This window comes from Cervus elaphus, chromosome 7 (genome assembly GCF_910594005.1).
Source record: "Cervus elaphus chromosome 7, mCerEla1.1, whole genome shotgun sequence".
In the NCBI taxonomy this organism is placed as follows: domain Eukaryota; kingdom Metazoa; phylum Chordata; class Mammalia; order Artiodactyla; family Cervidae; genus Cervus; species Cervus elaphus.
The window spans coordinates 17,965,458-17,983,403 of record NC_057821.1 but is presented as its reverse complement, the minus strand read 5'-3'; the positions used below and the strand labels follow the sequence as shown (position 1 = coordinate 17,983,403).

Sequence of the window (17,946 nt, the reverse complement as noted above, 5' to 3'; positions counted from 1 at the left end):
TTGTCTTTTTTAAAATTTTAAACTTATTATTTTGTATTGTGGTATAGACGATTAAAGAAACTTCTTTTGTCTTTTTACCATCTCTGTTGTATTCAATTAATTTCTGCCTTCATTTTTATTACTGCCACTCTTCCTCTTTCTTTAAGGTTATTGTGATTTTCTTTTCTTTAGTTTTTTACCTGGAAACTTAGCTGAGCAATTTTTTAAACATTTCTTTTGTAATATAAACATTTAGGACTATACATTTTTCTCTATAAATCACCTTATCTGCATCTAATAAAGTTTTGGGGGGAGGAGTTGTTTCTATACTCATTATTTATTGAAGTATAGTTGATGTACAATATTATATAAGTACAATATAGTGACTCATAGTCTGGTGAAGCTTTTACTTAATTCTGAAAATGTTCACACTTAAAAGTTGAAAGAAAAAAAAAAAAAGTTGAAAGAATTGTACAGTGATACCCAAATACTCAACACCTAATTTCTACAGTTAAGATTTTACTTTGTCTGCCTTATCATGCAAATTTGCATTTATTCATCCCTTCTTCTATTGATTTCAAGGGTCTTATTTTTTATTCACTTGGAAGGAAATGACAGATATTAGCACATTTCACTCTTAAAAACTTAAGAGTTTTAAAAAGCATGCATGTCATTACCTGCAGTTCATTATTTTTATTGATTGATTGAAATTTTAAGATCAGTTTATTAAGCTCAGTGATGAAAGCTATAGAAGACTGTTTTCCTGAAAATTATTTTTTCTTATGAAAAAAAGAAAAGAAAATCAATACACACCCTCAGCATAGACACAGATGCTGCGGCAGTCAAGCCTCTCTAAGATGAGGATAGTTTACTAGTTGGTCAAGTCACTCTCTGGTCAGCAGGATTGTAGTCTGGATCATCCTCCTTATCCTCTGGCTCCAAGTCATTTAACTTCTGGGCCAGTGACTCATCTACCTCCACGTTGTATCCGGCATCCTCCAAGAACTGGATATTAGCTGTGGCAAGATTACAATCTGTTTCAAACAGCTGTTTCCCACTTAATTTACTTTTTCCTGCTTTTTCTTTTACTTTCATTCATTAAAAAAAATTTCCAAGAGTTCTGTATCAAACTTGGCCTTCCAACTTAAGAAATTCTGAATAGTAATAGGAGTACCATAAAATAATTGCTTTTCAGTTTCTGCTCTTCTTCTTGTCTTCAAGTTCCTATTTGACCTACCATTTCACTTAATTTTATTGCACAGCTATTGCTAAAGATAATACTATAGAAAGGCTTTCTTCTGCCTGTAATGCTAGTAACTTTAAAAATGTCTGAGACTTTATTACCTTCTAGGTTTTTCTGGAAGAGTATTTCCTAGAGGGGAGCTTCATCTGGGTGCTTTTCCCTATATGTAAACTTGAGCGGAGGCACGACAGTTTCATGTTCTCTCCAGCCTTATATGTCACAGGAATGGTGAGGCTGGTTGGATTTTTCCAATACTTAGCTGAAATACTACCAAAGGAGAATATATTAGGATATCAATATATCATTTGTATTTTGGAAGACCAGTTGTTAAGAGGGTTGGATCAACATACAATCAAGCTCTGAAGGAATCAGGGTAGATGGACTCCAGAGATTCCAGTTTTTTTAAAATATATATATATTTTTAATATTCTTTTCCATTATGGTTTATCACAGAATACTGAATATAGTTCCCTGTGCTATACATTAAGACTTATTGTTTATCCATTCTAAATACAACAGTTTGCATCTACCAGCCTCAAACAACCAGTCTATCCCTCGCCCTAAAATACAGAAAAGTGCAAAAATCCTAAGTATATAGCTTGATGAATTATCACAAAATGAATACATCTAAATCAAGAAATAGAAAAGGATTCCAGAAACTCCTCTTATGTAACCATTACCTTGACTTCAGACACCATAATTAATTTTGTTTACTTTTTGAACTTGGTATAAATAAAATCATATAATTTGTATTTTTGTGTGCGTGGCTTTCTTTGGTACAACACTGTATCTGTGAAATCCATATAGTTGTATCTAGTGATGGTCTTCTTTTTCATTGCTATATGGTATTCCATTGTATGAATCTACTACAGTTGAAATTCTACAGTACTCATTCTACAGTTGAAATATTTACTACTATAAATAATGCCATGAGAACATTTTTGTGTGTCATTTTTATTGTGGTAAAACATACATAATATTTCCCCCTTTACTTATTTTTAAATATACAATCCAGTGGCATTAAGTACATTCACAATATTGTACAACTATCACCACAATTCACTTCTGGAACTTTTTCTTATCTTTTTGATGCACATATGTGGATATTTCTCATGGGTATATACTTAGGAAATGCTAGATCACACTGTATATGTTCAACTTTAAAAAAATATTGCCAGGCTTCTCTGGTGGCTCAGTGGTAAAGAATCCACCTGCCAATGCAGGAGACACAGGTTTGATCCCTGATCCGAGAAGATCCCACATGCCACAGATCCCATGGGCCACAGCTATTGAACCTGTGCTCTAGAGCCCAGGAGCCACAACTACTGAAGTCTGAGAGCCCAGAGCCCATGCTCTGCAACAAGAAAAGCTATCACAGTGAAAAGCCTGTGCACCGCAACTAGAGAGTAGTCCCCGTTCACCACTAGAGAAAACCCATGCAGCAATGAAGACCCAGCACGGTCAAAAAAAAAGAAAGAAAAAATTATTGCCAATGTTTCAAAGTGGCAATAGTAACTTACATGCCCACCAACCCTGTATGATAGTTCCCATGGCTCTATGCCCCTTAAATTTTAATTTTAATTATTTTAGAAATTTGTTTTGTATCTTTTCTCACTTCTCCGATAACTGTTTAGCACATTTTCATACACTTTATGGTCATTTAGACAATAAAAAGGGCTAAAGAAACAGAGAAGACAAAACTGTATCTTATGAAATTTGAAGCTAAAGTTGTATTATTTGTGTGTTAGCGAGCAGTTTACATTTCTAATAATATGTCTCCCATTGACTAAAATCAACCCCACAGGGCAATATCTCTCACACTTCCACACTGCACATATGAGATTATATCTTAAAAAAGAAACAAAATCCTTTATAGTCACTTGAGTGGGGTCTAGGGACTTAATAGTGACAAAGGCATGAATGGAATCCACCATGTTGAACAGAATACCATGCTTTCTAATTACTATTATTACCAAAAAGTGGGGTCTAGCTGCTCACTGCTCAAAAACCAATAAACAGGCCAACCTGGTGGAAGGGAAAGTTTGCTTTATTTCAGACGCCAGCAACTGTGGGGCAAGGGCAGATGTCTGTCTAAAGACAAACTGCCCCGTTCCCTTCCCACCGCCCCCGCCCCCCCACAAGCCGGGGGTAAGAGCTTTTATAGACAGGGAGAGGGGGCTACGTACAGTCAGCTCTGATAGTCATCTTCAAATTGGTCATCGGTGGTCTTACCTGCATCATCTTGGTTATTTTAGGTACAGTTAATCTTCAGTTCCAGGGTCCAGTTGTTCCCATTTCTTGAAGCCAATTCTTGGAATTGTAGCAGCTTATGTCATGGGTACAGCCTAGTTATCATGCAGTTAGCTTCTTCCACCCCCCTGGTTTTTTTAATTAATTAATTAATTATAATTGGAGGCTAATTACTTTACAGTATTGTGGTGGTTTTTGTTTTAGTATCTATAAGACAGCTCATCTATAAGCCATATAGATATGGCTCAGAGCATTATCTAGAGCCCTTGAGGAGGAACTAAAGGTCCTTAACTATGCTCAGTTAGTACATTATTATTATTTGGTCTTCTTTGACTGTTTGCCTTTGTTTCTGCATGTTCTCACTTCTCTGATTAAACTCACTCTTTGCCTAAGTCTTTCCACAGACAAAAGGCAGGCAGAGGACATGGGGGTCAAAGACCGATGGGTCCTGCTCTGTTTCATTATTACTGATATGTAGGGTATCTCACTATTGCCACTCCACTCACAGAGAGTGCCTAGGCTCAGTTCTCATCTAAAGACTGCCAACATTTTTGTCCCACCCTCTCAGCACACAGCTTTCCATAAGGCTATAGCCCCAAGCAGAAGGTTGACAATAGTTTTGTTCAGCTTGCTTGTAGGGGCAAGGGTGTCCTTGGCTTCAAGCTGAAAATCAGTCCCAGATCCCTCACCTCCTGGGAGGCATAAATCTCTGACTGCTACCCTTGATTCCAGACTTATTTCAGAGCCCAGGGGCTCTGTGGCTTCAGCAAATTCACAGAGGTGTTAATGTTTTAAAGTTTAGATCTCTTCACTCTTTTCAAGTTTTGTCTGTCATTGCTATATGTCTGCTACAGGGTGTGTGTGTGTGTGTGTGTGTGTGTGTGTGTGTGTGTGTGTGTGTGTGTGTGTGTGTGTGTGTGTGTGTCTGTGTGTGTAAAAGCTGTAAGCCATTTTCATCTGTCTAGTAAGTTTCTCTCTCTCTCTCTTTTTTTTTTTTTTCAGCCATGCCGTGCAACATGTGGATCTTAGTTTCCCAAGCAGGGCTCGAAACTGTGCCCCCCCTGCATTGGCAGTGCAGAATCTTAACCACTGGACCATCAGGGAAATCCTAATAAGAGTTTCTTGAACTGATGACAGACAGGAGTTGTGACAGGATGTTAGTTAGATGCTCCCTGTTGTCTTTGGAGTTTCAGCAAAAGTCTCAAAGGCAGAAAGCAACACAATAAATGCCAGGCAACCTCTTCTGCCATCCATTTCAAAGGAAGATGGGATAAGATTGTGAACCAGTCTGCCAGCATTACTATTAATAATTATCCACATTGAATCAATATAAGAGAATGAGAATTGTGTTGGGGAATTCCCTGTGAGCTATACCCTCTCCCACCATTCTGGGGAGGGAGAGGGGGGTTTTCCCCTTTGCCTAAAGCCAAGTGGGGGCTTCCCTGGTGGCTCAGATCGTGAAGAATCTGCCCATAGTGTGGGAGACCTGGGTATGACTCCTGGGTCAGGAAGATCCTTTGGAGAAGGGAATGGCTACCCACTCCAGTAATCTTGCCTGGAGAATTCCAAGGACAGAGAAGCCTAGCGGGCTATTGAGAGAGTCAATTCCTAGGCAGATTGATAAGAAGTCCAGGGGTCCCCAAGGAGAGAGGGGTCTGGGATTCTCAAGAAGGAAGAAAGGACAAAATTTTTGGTCTCTCTACATTCCTTAGGATTATATAACAATAATGTATCCTGCCTGAGGACAGTCTCTGGAAAAAACCTACTGGCTAATCCTGTCATTTTAAGGTGTAAATTATGGGAGTAGGTCTAGTGAGGTCTTTACAACCTCCAGACATTCTTTTGATTCACTGTAATAACTAATTAGAGAGCATATAATTCCATTGCTAACACTAGCAAGGGGGTACTCTTTCTGCCCCCTTCTGATGCTCATGTCAGAAGCTTTCTCTATCTCCTTTATACTTTAATAAAACTTTATTACACAAAAGCTCTGAGCGATCAAGCCTCGTCTCTGGCCCCGGACTGAATTCTTCTCCTCCGGAGGCCAAGAATCCCAGCGTCTTTGAGTGGTTCAGCAACAACCTTTCACTGTGGTCCATGGGGTCACAAAGAGTTGGACATGACTGAGCGACTAACACACACACACACACACACACACACCCCCAAGTGAGACACAGACCTCCATTAGCACCTTGCAGAATGTTTGACTTAGATCTCCTGGAATTAGAAAGTCCACAGGGACTCATGTCCTAACTCCCACCTGAGGAAGTCCATATGCAAAATGCTGGCTGACCAGCTTTCCTGGGATGGTGAGTAAGGTGGGTTGCATGGAGAATGAGCTGCACTGCCCTTGCCAGTAGGGCAAAGATGCATGAGTTGTCCTGTGGGACAAGTATACCTAGAAGGAAACAACATGGAGTCATTAAAAAGGTCCTTCCCACAAGGGATGCTCTGAGAGGAAAGGAACTTCATAAGAGTATATTTTACAGAATCTGCAGCAGGCCATGAACTTGGAGGCAGGGGGAGAGGAGTCATAGGCAGTTAATCAGGGGAGAGGCATTGCCTAGGTCCCAGTAAGAGAGGTAAAAAAAGCCCATAACGGTGACACACACAAGAGAGAAAGAGCCAACTTTCTTGAGTCCTCCAAGGCCACAGGGAACCAAATTTCAAAGATAACAGCATCCTGCCCCAATTGGAAAAAGCTATGGCCCTTTCCCCTAACCTTTTCTCCTCTTATACCAAACCCTAGGGGAGGGGTTCAGAAACAGCAGCTGGCCAGCAAGAGAGGAGGAGTAAACTCTGAGGAGTAAGGATGTGGAGAAACTTGGCACACCTTCCTTTATCACAGCAAGACTCACACCTGAAGCAGGCAAGAGCTAGAGGAGGGGCAAACCTTTAGCTTAAATGAAGTTGAGAGTTGAATTATATTTAGGGCAGGTGTGAAGGGGAAGCAAGGGAGTTTTCCAATTATATACTCTGGGGCCAGCTCCCCTGATAAAAATAATTATTCAGTATTAGAAAAGGATTGAAGAGGAAAAGTTGATACAGGGTAACTATCCCTGATTTAGCATATATGGACTCCAATGAGCTATAAACACCTATTCACATTTTCTTCATATTTGCTTCAGTTCAGTTCAGTTCAGTTCAGTCACTCACTCATGTCTGACTCTGCGACCCCATGAACCGCAGCACGCCAGGCCTCCCTGTCCATCACCAACTGCCGGAGTCTACCCAAACCCATGTCCATTGAGTTGGTGATGCCATCCAACCATCTCATCCTCTGTCGTCCCCTTCTCCTCCCTCCCTCAATCTTTCCCAGCATCAGGGTCTTTTCAAATGAGTCAGCTCTTCGCATCAGGTGGCCAAAGTATTGGAGTTTCAGCTTCAACGTCAGTCCTACCAATGAACACCCAGGACTGATTCGCTTTAGGATGGACTGGTTGGACCTCCTTGCAGTCCAAGGGACTCTCAAGAGTCTTCTCCAACACCACAGTTCAAAAGCATCAATTCTTTGGCGCTCAGCTTTCTTCATAGTCCAACTCTCACATCCATACATGACTACTGGAAAAGCCATAGCCTTGACTAGATGGACCTTTGTGGACAAAGTAATGTCTCAGCTTTTTAATATGCTGTCTAGGTTGGTCATAACTCTCCTTCCAAGAAGTAAGCATCTTCTAATTTCAAGGCTGCAATTGCCATCTGCAGTGATTTTGGAGCCCAGAAAAATAAAGTCAGCCACTATTTCCAATTTGCTTAGATAACACCAAAAGCAATGGGTAACCAAAATTCATACACAGAATAATAAAGACCGAGTGTACACCTCTGGCAGAGTTTTAATTAGCACTCTGCTCCACATAGTCACTTAGGACCCAGGCTGACAGGCTGTACCTTCTGGAGCATGTAGCTTCTTCAGTTCCACAGCAAGGAAAGAAAAGAGCATTTTATAACTACTTTTTCCTGATTGCCCAGAGGTCATACAAGGTGCTTGCATTCACAGCTGCAGTGACTAGAAATAGTCATAACACTCCCCTTTTTGAAATGGGGAAGGAAGCATTCTTTTTTTGGTGCTAAGCATGAGAGGAGCCCCAGATATGGTGCACGAGTGTTCAGTCACCCAGTTGCATCCGACTGTTTGGAACCCAATGAACTATAGGGCAAGAATATACTGGAGTGGGTTGCCATTTCCTCCTCCAGGGGATCTTCCCAACCCAAGGATCGAACCAGCGTTTCCAGCATCTCCTGCATTGGCAGGTTGTTTACCACTCACAGATTTCCAGGAATTTTACATGGCAGCCTCACTTACAGAGGCTGTCACCCTTCTTTGATAGGACTTTTACCTGCTGAGCTAGTGTATCTAAATCTTCGATTGCAAGTCTCTGTCGCACATGTTATGAAACATGTTTTTAGACTGCTCAGAAACCTTGTACATAACTCATTTTCTGCATAAAAGCCATCACTTTCTCAGATTGTTTTACTGTCACTTCTTTTACTACCATCAATCCTGGTAGTTTTCTTTTCACAGAGAAATCACATTAAAGAAAGCTCTGTACTGTCACATTACACAGTTAAAACAACAGAACTGGGTTGAGATCTGGATAACTGGCATTTGACAGCGTTCATTCATTAGCTGATAACTCATTCCCTCATGATGACTTCCCACTATACAGATAATCCCAACTCATATTTCAAACAAAATTGGCTATCTGTGAAAAATAATCTGAGATTTAATTTAACAGACTATGCAAGGATTCATATAAAAGATTCCATGTAAACTGAATATGGGACACAAAATCGTTAAAGTGTTAAAAAATATGGGAGAATATACTAAGAATCTTGACATGATGAAGGCCTCCTTAGGCCAGAAAATCCAAAGTGAGCAACTGGAAATTCAAATGCCTATAGGGAGCAAGCAATGTTAAGTGAAGAAAGATGGGTGTGAGAGAGATCAATTAGTAAAAATTTATTTTAATTTTACTGAGCTATGAGGTAAGTAAATGTCATTATACAAACATGTGAAATTGGACAAACTCTAAATTTAATATGAAAAATATAAACTAGAAAATGGGAATCTTAGGGAATGCTCTTGCAGTCCAGTGGTTAGGGTTTAGCGCTTTCACTGCCAGGCCAGGCTTCAATCCCTGGTCAGGAAACTAAAATCCCACAAGCCCCACAGCTCTATCAAAAAAAGAAAAGAAAAGAACATGGAAATCTTTTTAAGGTAATTTTTTGTCTTGTCTCTTCTTTGCAAACAGAAACCTGTTTTTCATACTAATTTCAGGCTTTGTGTTTCTAGTTAATAGAGAAAAACTTTCAAGCCATTAGTACTTTATTTTGAAGAGTTCAATTTAGCGTCATTTTTTTTTTCACGTTTTGACCATTGTTTTTCTTATTTTTTTTTAACTTTTGTACTTAGTATGTATGCAGGACCCTGAGTCCCTGTACTTAGTATACAGGGACTACCACTGCACCCAAGTGTCCAGGAAAATTTTGGTCGCAGACTGGAGGATTCCAAATCGCTTCCAAAATCTCTCCAGGCCTCCTAGCTGTCACGATGTGGACCCCTAGCGGTGAGCTACGTTCACAATAAGTGTTCTGATTGAGACAGCGACAATTTTACTCGGATGCCTGCTTTGGGTTTGATTCTCGCCCCCGAATCGCCCCCATTCCGCACTTCCCATCCTCAATTTCAACTTCTACAAAAGAGGCAAACTAGAAAGTAAATTGTTGGCCGTGGTGTGGCTTCTATGGGAGCCAGGACTTCGTCGGTCGTTCTTGCCGAGGTGCGTAATCTCCCACATAACGCCTTGCAGGTTTTTAATATTCCCATCACTTACAACCATGTCTTGTCCCCACGTAAATTAACAGGGTTGCGGGTAGGGGAAAGGTAAAGACGCTCCCGCCCCCTCGAAGCCACCAGCGTCCCGAAGACGCGAGCATCCCCGGAAGAGCCAACTCCGCTCCCGCTAATCCGTTCCCTTCCGCTCGGCCCACCCCAGGCAGAGCCCTTGGGGTCACGTGTTCGCCGGAGGAGGGGAAGTGGGCGGCTCAGCGGCCGCCATCTTGCCGGCTTGGAGGCGGAGCGTGAGGAGCGCAGGTCGCGCGCTTCTTCTCCCCTCCCCTCGCCCAGCCTCGCACCGCCCTTCGTGCTCCTCCCCACTTCTGGCTCCCTTGGCCGCTCCCTGAGTGGAGGAACGGGGAGCCCCGGAGGGCGGGGGGGTGTGTCGGGCCCGTGCTCGTGCCCTCCAACCGCCAGTCGCGGCCGCGGGGGCGCGCTCGACCGGGCCCCAGGGGCGGCGTGGGGCTGAGGGGAGGGGGCTGCTCCGGCTGCGGGGGCGGCGCACGGCGGCCGTGGCGGCCGGGGTTGCAGCTGCGGCGGCGCGCTGGGGGCCCGCGTCCGGGGCGCCCCCAGGTCGGCGCTGCCGCCGTGGCCGCGGCTGCCAGGACCATGTACCGCAGCGGCGCCCGCTCCTCCGTCTCTTCACACCGGCCTAAAGAGAGCGGCGGGGGCGACCCGCGCACCGGCCGCAGCTCTGGCTCCTCCTCAGGCCCGGCTCGCCGCACCTCACCGCCGTCCTCCTGCTCCTCCTCGTCGCGGACCCCGGCTCGCCGGCCCCGCTCTCCGTCAGGGCACCGCGGCCGCCGGGCCTCTCCGTCCCCTCCGCGGGGTCGCCGCGGATCCCCGTCTCCGCTCCGCGGCCGCCGGGCCTCGCCATCCCCGCAGCGGGGTCGCCGCGGCTCCCCGTCCCCGCCGCGGGCCCGCCGCGGCTCCCCGTCGCCGCCGCGGGGCAGACGACTCTTCCCGCCGGGCTCGGCCGGCTTCCGAGGGAGCAGCCGGGGGGAGTCCCGCGCCGACTTCGCCAGGGACGGCCGCGGAGACCATCCAGGCGACAGCGGCAGCCGGGTAATCCCACCCCTCCACCCGGACTCTATGCTCCAGCCCCCTCGCCCGGGATTCCCGCTTTCAGAAACCCTCGCCGCCCGCACGACCCGAGGCCTCCAGGCCGGGGTCCCCACATGGAAGCCGTTCATCCCCATGGCCCCCCTCAGCGACACCCGAGCCAGGAGGTTCCCTGTCAGTCCCGGGAACTTCATTTGCACAATAACGGATTCGGGACGCGCCCGGGCGCCGGCTCGGGACGCCGTGCTGCGTTTCCTGGGAATAGGCTGGTTCTCTCCCTCTGTGTGAGGTGTGAAAAAGTTTGCCGGGCGAGGGGAAGCTCCTCCACGCCGTGTGCCTGGTACTTTTTCAGTAGTGGTGTCCTTAGAGTTGGGTGGTTTTGTGTGTGTCCCCCTAGAACTGAGCTGCGCCCTGGATCTGGAAAAGGGTGAAATGTCTTTGTGGCGACTTAGGGTGGTTTAAACAGTTCTCAGGGTAGACACCGAGAGAATGTAAACTGTTAGGTCTCTGTGTTGGAGCTGCTTCTCCGAAATCGAAGTGTGGGTATCCACAGTCGTTGTAATAGCTGCTGCCACTTAACCTAGTTGTGTGGCGGGAATGATGCTCAGCCCTTCACTTTACACGTTCTCTGTGAACATTCACAACCTTTTTGGGGGGGAGAGTTACTGCTTATCTAACAGCGGAGGAAAGAGGTTTAAGAAACTTAATCAAGGCGATGCCCGTAACAAGTGGTGGAGTGTGATTCAGTTCTTTGCCTGGTTCCCAATACCCTGAATTTAACTGTTATGTTTCCCTGCTGAAGGGACAGAGCATGAGGTTAAAAAGGTTAGTTTAGAGGTAATACTGACTTTTCACGCATCTCTCCGTTAGTAGAGCCTCTGGGCAGGATCTGGTGTTTTGGTGTTTGTTTTTATTATTAGTTAACCAATCCTTTAAAAAAAAAAGTGACAAAGTTTCTGTTTTATTTAGTGGATCTCTTAACAGTATCTGGGTACTCTTGGTCATAGGTGAACTGACTTATTAAGATTTTAAGATTTTCATAGTTGAGTATGATAGTCTGAATGTTAATCACTACAGAGAAAGTAAGGAAAACAAAAAACGATGAGTTTCCATAACTTCCCCTTTCTTCTCCAATACACAACCTATTTGCTCCAGTCTTTTGTCTCAGTAAATGACATCACTCGTTGCTCAGCCAGAAACAGTGATCATCTCCCTTCTCCCAGTCTGTAAGGATAACTTCATCTATCTAAACTATCAGCTCTCCCTCCAAAATACATCCTCCAAACTGTTGTCCTCCTGCCATCATTCTTACCTAAACTTTATTATCTCTTGCTCAGTTTATCGCATTAGGCTCCATTACACTCCACTTTTGTTACCATCCAGTTTTTTCTATACCTAGAAATCAAAATGATTTTTAAAGACCTCCATTTTATGTATTTGAGAGATATTTATTGAACGCTTACCGTGCTGTTCTGCACACTGGGAATAAAGTAATGAACAAACCAGTCAAAAACCCTGCCCTAGTTGAGCTTATGTTCTGACAGGGGGAGTTGGATAATAAGAGAAGTAAAATGTCTTGGCATGTTAAATAGGATTAAGTGCTACGAGAAAAAACAGAAAGGAGTTACAATTTTTGGTAAGGTAGCCAGAGAAGGCCTTCTGGGAATGTGATTTCTTAATAAAGACCTGAAGAAGATGAGGATGTGAACAGAGTGAGCATCTAGAGGAAGTATGTAGCTATGTCACTCCCCTGCTTGAACCCCTTCTGTGGCTTGTTAAACTAAGAATAAAAATCCAAATTTCCTAACTGTGGCTTCTGCCTGTTTTGTGTCACTTCGCTACAGTCACGCTGGCCACCTTTCTGTTCTCCCAAACATGCTAAGCTCATTGCAAAGCATGCTCTTTTTGCCTGAAACATCTTCCATCTGTTCTTGGCAAGACTGACATCTCATCATTCAGGCTCCAGATTAAATGGTATCAGCTCAGAAAGCCTTCTCTAACCATCTTATCTGAAGTAGCTCCTTTTCCCCAATCTTTCATGTCATCATGTTTTAATGGCTTTATAACACTTCACAGTGCTGTCAGAAATATATATATTTTTTAACCTGTTTGGCTTGTCTCCTTTATTGGAAATATAAAGATTCTGGTAGCAGACTTAATTCACTCCTCTGACTCCATGCCTGGTGCCAGGAAATTAAAGAATTTGGGAGGATTGGAAGTATGGACTTTCATCTAAGAAAATGATAATTAAAAAATTATATATATATATATATAAATTATATATATATATATAAACATATATATAAACATATATATATGTTTATTTGGCTGCACAAGGTCTTAGTTGGAGCATGGGAATACTTTAATTGTGGCATGTGGGATGTAGTTCCCCAACCAGAAATGGAACCCAGGCCACTAGACCACCAGTGAAGTCCTTGATTATTTTTTTTTAAGTCCTTTATTTTTGGAGTAGTATCTTACCATAATCATTTCTCACCCTGTAGGACCATAGTTTTAGGAAGGAGAACAGTTTTGAGTGTAGGAATGTCTTGACCCTTTTGACTATTACTATCTTTTACTTTTGTAGAGACGCTCTCCTGGTCTGCGATCTGACTCTTCTTTGGAACAGAGCTTACGGATCACTGTTGGCAATGACCACTTCTGTGTCGGCATACCAGAACGGAGGCGGCTTAGTGATCGACTGGGGTCACCAGTGGAAAATCTGGAGGATGCAGATAGGTAGGCTTCATCTGAGGCAGGGCACCATACAAGTACTTGAAGGTAGAAATGTTGCTGTTTTTCGAATGATGTATTTGAAAGGGTGGTACCGGTACTGAAGTTTATGCCCTATGTCCAGTAGAAAGTATAACATTGGAAAGAGTGGGGTGGACTCTGTTGCTGAAACAATTATGCAGAAAAAAAGACTTTAAAAGATCTAAGACTTCCCTAGTGGCCCAGTGGTTAAGACTCTGCTTCCACTGTAGGAGGCATGGGTTTGATCCCTGGCCAGGGAACTCCGATCCTGAGTGCAGCCTGGCCAAAAAAAAAGGTCATCCTGGCCCCAACTGGAAAGGGGGAAGTTGAGGGAATATAAACAGTCCCCCAAATTAAAAACAGTTGAGATGATACAGATTCTAAAATAGTGGAACTAGGGGGTTCCTTCTGCAAAGGAAAGTTCTGAACAAAATAGGATATCTAGGAAATCTACTTATTTATGGCTGCACTGGGTCTTCATTGCTGCAGTTGAGCTTTCTCTAGTTCCTTTGAGTGGGGACTACTCTAGTTGCAACCCACGGGCTTCTCACTACAGTGGCTTCCTTGTAGCACAGCACAGGCTCTAGAGCTTGGACACAGTAGTTGGGGTACACTGGCTTAGTTGTCCCATAGCATATGGAATCTCCAGGACCAGGGATCAGACCTGTGTCCCCTGCATTGACTGGCAGATTCTTAACCTCTGAACCACCAGGGAAGTCCTTAGAAATCTTTTTTTAAATGGTGTTATTTTTCAGCTTGTCCAGGCTGAAATATATATAGATTCAGAAAAGGTTTCGATAAATTCATATTTATTGTATACAGGCACACACATACATAGGCATTAATAGAAAGTTAGAGATCTTTAAAAATGTTTAATTTCAGTTATTACTTTACAACCACTGAGGTCTAAGGAAGGGCAAATATACTCTATAGGGTGTTAAATATAGATTTCAGGTACTAGAAACTTAGGTATATATGGGAAGTAAATAATCACATTACATGTTTTTCACCTTGCAGAAGTAAAAGACTTAGAATGGGAGTGCAGGGAAAGCACTCTTTCTGAGAGCTGAGAACCATGTCTGTTAATGGTCTCTGCCAAGTATATTGGAAGTTTTCACAAATGTTTAGCAGTAGCAGTAAATCAATATAATGTTCTTTTAAACTGTGACTCTCTGCGAAGTAGTGCACAGAATATAGGCAGGCAGGTGGGGGACAGCTGGGCAGGAAGTGTGAGGACCAGTGCTGCCCTTTGGTAATATTTACTTCAAAGCTTCAGTGACTATTCAATGCAGTGAAGCAAGGCAGGACAGTCATATAACACTGAAGCTTCTGAAGATAGAGCTTCAAGGTATGTGACTATATCACTTAATTGAGGCAACAGCCCATGCCCTTCTGGCTGCTTCTATTTTGGGAGATGATTGAGTAGGCAGTCTGAGTAGGTGGTGCATGATGTGATTCTCTTCCTTCCTTAGGAGCTCAGGTTTTGAGGTGACTTTAGCATTTCCTCTTGCTAGTTCTAGGGTATCAGCTCCCCGTTCCATAAACTGTTATACATGTGTGCTTCAGGTAAACAGTTGTTTGTTTATAAGTTATAAAAATTAAAAGTTTCCTCTCAATGTATTTGAGGTAGTAATTTTCTCTCTTGAATCCTATTTCAGAGAGAGAAATTTATTTTAGAGAAAGTGAGATTAAGGTTCTAAAAGGAGGTTCCAGGCCATTCTTTAGACTTTTTTGCCCTCAGCACTCTTGCTCAATCTGATTTGTGTGGATAATTACTGTCTGCTAAAACCAGGCCATAGGAACGTTGGCATTTGCAAAGTGTCTTCCTGACTGTGAGTCCAGTCTTCAGCTAATGAAACAGGCCATTTCCATCATTTGTATGTAGGTGTGTGTTTATTTTTTCCTGAGACCCTGTATTCTTTCTCTTCCCATATTTGATCTGTTAAATTTTATACCAGGTTTGGGTTACAGCCAGATTGCCAGGGTTGTCGTTCTACTCACCACGGCAGTTCTCTGTGTAGGACTGTAACTTACTCTGAAAAGGAAGTGTGAATAGGTTGTGTGAAGACTCTGAGCTTCTGAATAAGTGTAGACATGAGGTTGATTTCCCTTGTTTATCAGAGTATTCTGCACATTATACATTCCATTCATGGTATTCTCATCTTCTAACTCCTCCTTGCCCTGATGTAGGGAGTAGGATTTTTTCCCTGTTACTTGCCTTAGGGACAAGACAGAAGCACAATCACTTTCTTCAGGCATTTTGAGGAATCAGCACAGGAAAATAATGGGACGTTTGAGCTCTGGAGAACCTTTTTTATCTTATCATATACATTTTTTAGCAGCTTTTTTATTTAGCCATAATTCATATACCTTTGCAGTTCACCCATTTAGAGTGTACAGTTCAGTGATTTTTAGTATATTCATAGAGTTGTACATATACCACTGTGACCAATTTTAGAATTTTTCTTTTTGCCTCATCCTTAGCTACTAGTCTCACCTACCCACCCCCCAGCCTGTCACTGACCTTCTTCTGTATTTATTCTGGCCATCTCATATAAATAGTATCATACAATATGTGGTCTTTTGTGACTGGAGTCTTTCACGTAGCATAATGTTTTCAAGATTCATCCATGTTTTTACATATAATAGAGGTTCATTTTTTTTTTAATTGCTGATAATAATCTCATTGTATGTATTTTGTTTATCTGTTACCAGTGTTGAGTGGATGGATAGCATTTTAGTTGTTTCTACTTTTTGACTGTTATGAATAATGCTGCTATGAATATTGGCGTACAAACTTATGTGGACATATGTTTTTTTTTTTAAACTTGCTTAAGGGAATTTGTAAACACAGAAAAAGTAGAATAGTTCAGTGAGGCTCTGTGTACCCATCACCTACATCATTCAGTCAATTCTTTAAGAAAAGAGTTGGACTTGACCAAAGCTTTCAGAGAGAGTTTGTCACTGGACTATTCTGAGCTGCAGGAGATGGGGCCCTTTTTAGGACTCACTTTTATTGCAGTCAGTTCTCTCTCATCCTTTGGGAAAACTAGGGAGGGAGGACATGAGCTTCTAACAGGCAACCTGATTTCTGCTTATATTTACACATTATTGCATTCTTTTAACTGTTTCTATTCCTTCTTTTATTGGTTTTTGCCTCCTTTTGCAGGAGATTGCAGGTTTGGGTTGAGTCTTTCTGAGAGCCATTTCATTATTTCTAGCTTCTCGATGTTTAATGTTGGATTAGATTTGAGGCTAGTATGTCTCTTGGTGGAGAAAGCTGAATGTAAGAGTAATGGATGAACTTGCCTACTAGCCATGGAGCCTGTAATTTTCACCTACGCTAATGTGGTCAGAGACTATGTATATAGATGGTGTTTTGGCAGTGGAGTGACTCAACTTATGGACATTCCTCCCTGAAAAAAGATGTGTTCATGGCTGGCAGACCTGCAAAGTAAAATATTTTACTGTATTTATGTTTGATTTCAGAGATCATCTTTGGTCAATTGTCACTCTTTCCTATTATTTCATAGTACACTGAAACCACAAAATTCCCCAAATTCTTGGGGGGGAGGTGAGTAACAGGAACCTTGATTCCCATAGATGACATTCTTATAGAAGAGGTGATAAAATTTATCCTTTATGGTCTTTTATAAAGTTGCTTATAGCTGTAACCCCAGTCTAAAACTGAATAAGAGCTGTGCTAGTGAATGAGAAAAAGCAGCTCTTTGATGTTCCACTAACTTGAGTCCCAGAAATAGGAAAACAACTATTATAAAAAAAAAAAGTCATTTCTCAAAACTTACAAAAAAGCAGAAATAGCTACTAGAAACTGTAGAATACAGGAATGATTACCATCCTGTGGATAGTAATTCACTCTGAAATGTGAGTGACGTGTAAATTTTTCTAAGTTGTATGCTTAAAGTGCTTTGTTCTTGTTTAGTTGCTCAGTTGTGTCCAACTCTTTGTCACCCCATGGACTGCAGCCTGTCAGTCTCCTCTGCCATGGGATTTTCCAGACAGGAATACTAGAGAGGATTGCTATTTCCTTCTCCAGGGCATCTTCCCAACCTAGGGGTCCAACCCAAGTCTCCTGCATTGCAGGTGGATTCTTTACCACTGAGCCACCAGAAAAGCTTAAAGTACTAGGGGATCTTTGTTTCTGTGATTTAAATCAGAAACTTTTAGGGGGCAGTAGAAGCTTTCTGGGGCTTACCCAGTGGCTCAGTGGTAAAGAATCCACCTGCCAATGCCGTAGATGCAGATTCGATCCCTGGGTCAGGCGGATCCCCCCCAGGGGAAGGATAAAGCAACCCATTCCAGTATTCTTGCTGGAGAATTCCATGGACAGAGGAGTCTGACAGGGCTGCAGTTCATGGAGTCTCAGAGAATCGGACAGGACTTAACAACTAAACAGCAAAAACAGAAGCTCTGTGACCGTAATGCCCCAGAAGATTAGGATACTGTGTGTGGTATAGAGATCTGAGCTGAAAGAACAAATGTTCCATACTGTATTTTTACCTTCATGGTTTAAAAGTCTAAGACCTTTTTATTTCTATAATAAATCTATCTCACTGTAATAGAAATATATAGTGAGATAACCATCACATACTTTTTTTTTGGGCCCAAGATTAACAAAATGCTTATGGATATTCAGGCAAGGCAGGAAAGAGTATAACAAAACAGACTGTGAGGGAGTTTTATGGTTTTTAATATATGATCCAGTGAAACGAAGCAATTGCAGAACCTTCTAAAACTTACAAGAAAAATCATGCCAATTGGATAGATCAGTGGTTAAAAAAAATTTTTTTCCCATAGTGAA

General features: G+C 42.6%; 1 protein-coding gene and 1 pseudogene across 4 annotated transcripts in view; one reads left to right on the top strand and one right to left on the bottom strand.

Annotated features, from left to right (window-relative positions):
- Positions 1-858: 858 nt before the first annotated feature.
- Positions 859-9,919, bottom strand: LOC122696783 (annotated as a pseudogene).
- The window catches only part of ZNF318 (zinc finger protein 318), a 28,580-nt gene continuing 20,304 nt past the window's right edge, over positions 9,671-17,946 (top strand). For 2 of the 4 annotated variants that reach the window (XM_043907532.1, XM_043907533.1), the window contains exons 1-2: positions 9,671-10,373; positions 12,958-13,109. In XM_043907532.1, coding sequence (XP_043763467.1) covers positions 9,918-10,373; positions 12,958-13,109 — 608 coding nt within the window. In that variant the 5' untranslated portion in view covers positions 9,671-9,917. The remainder of the gene's footprint in view (positions 10,374-12,957; positions 13,110-17,946) is intronic. The other 2 variants (XM_043907531.1, XM_043907530.1) reach the window with 1 other exon arrangement.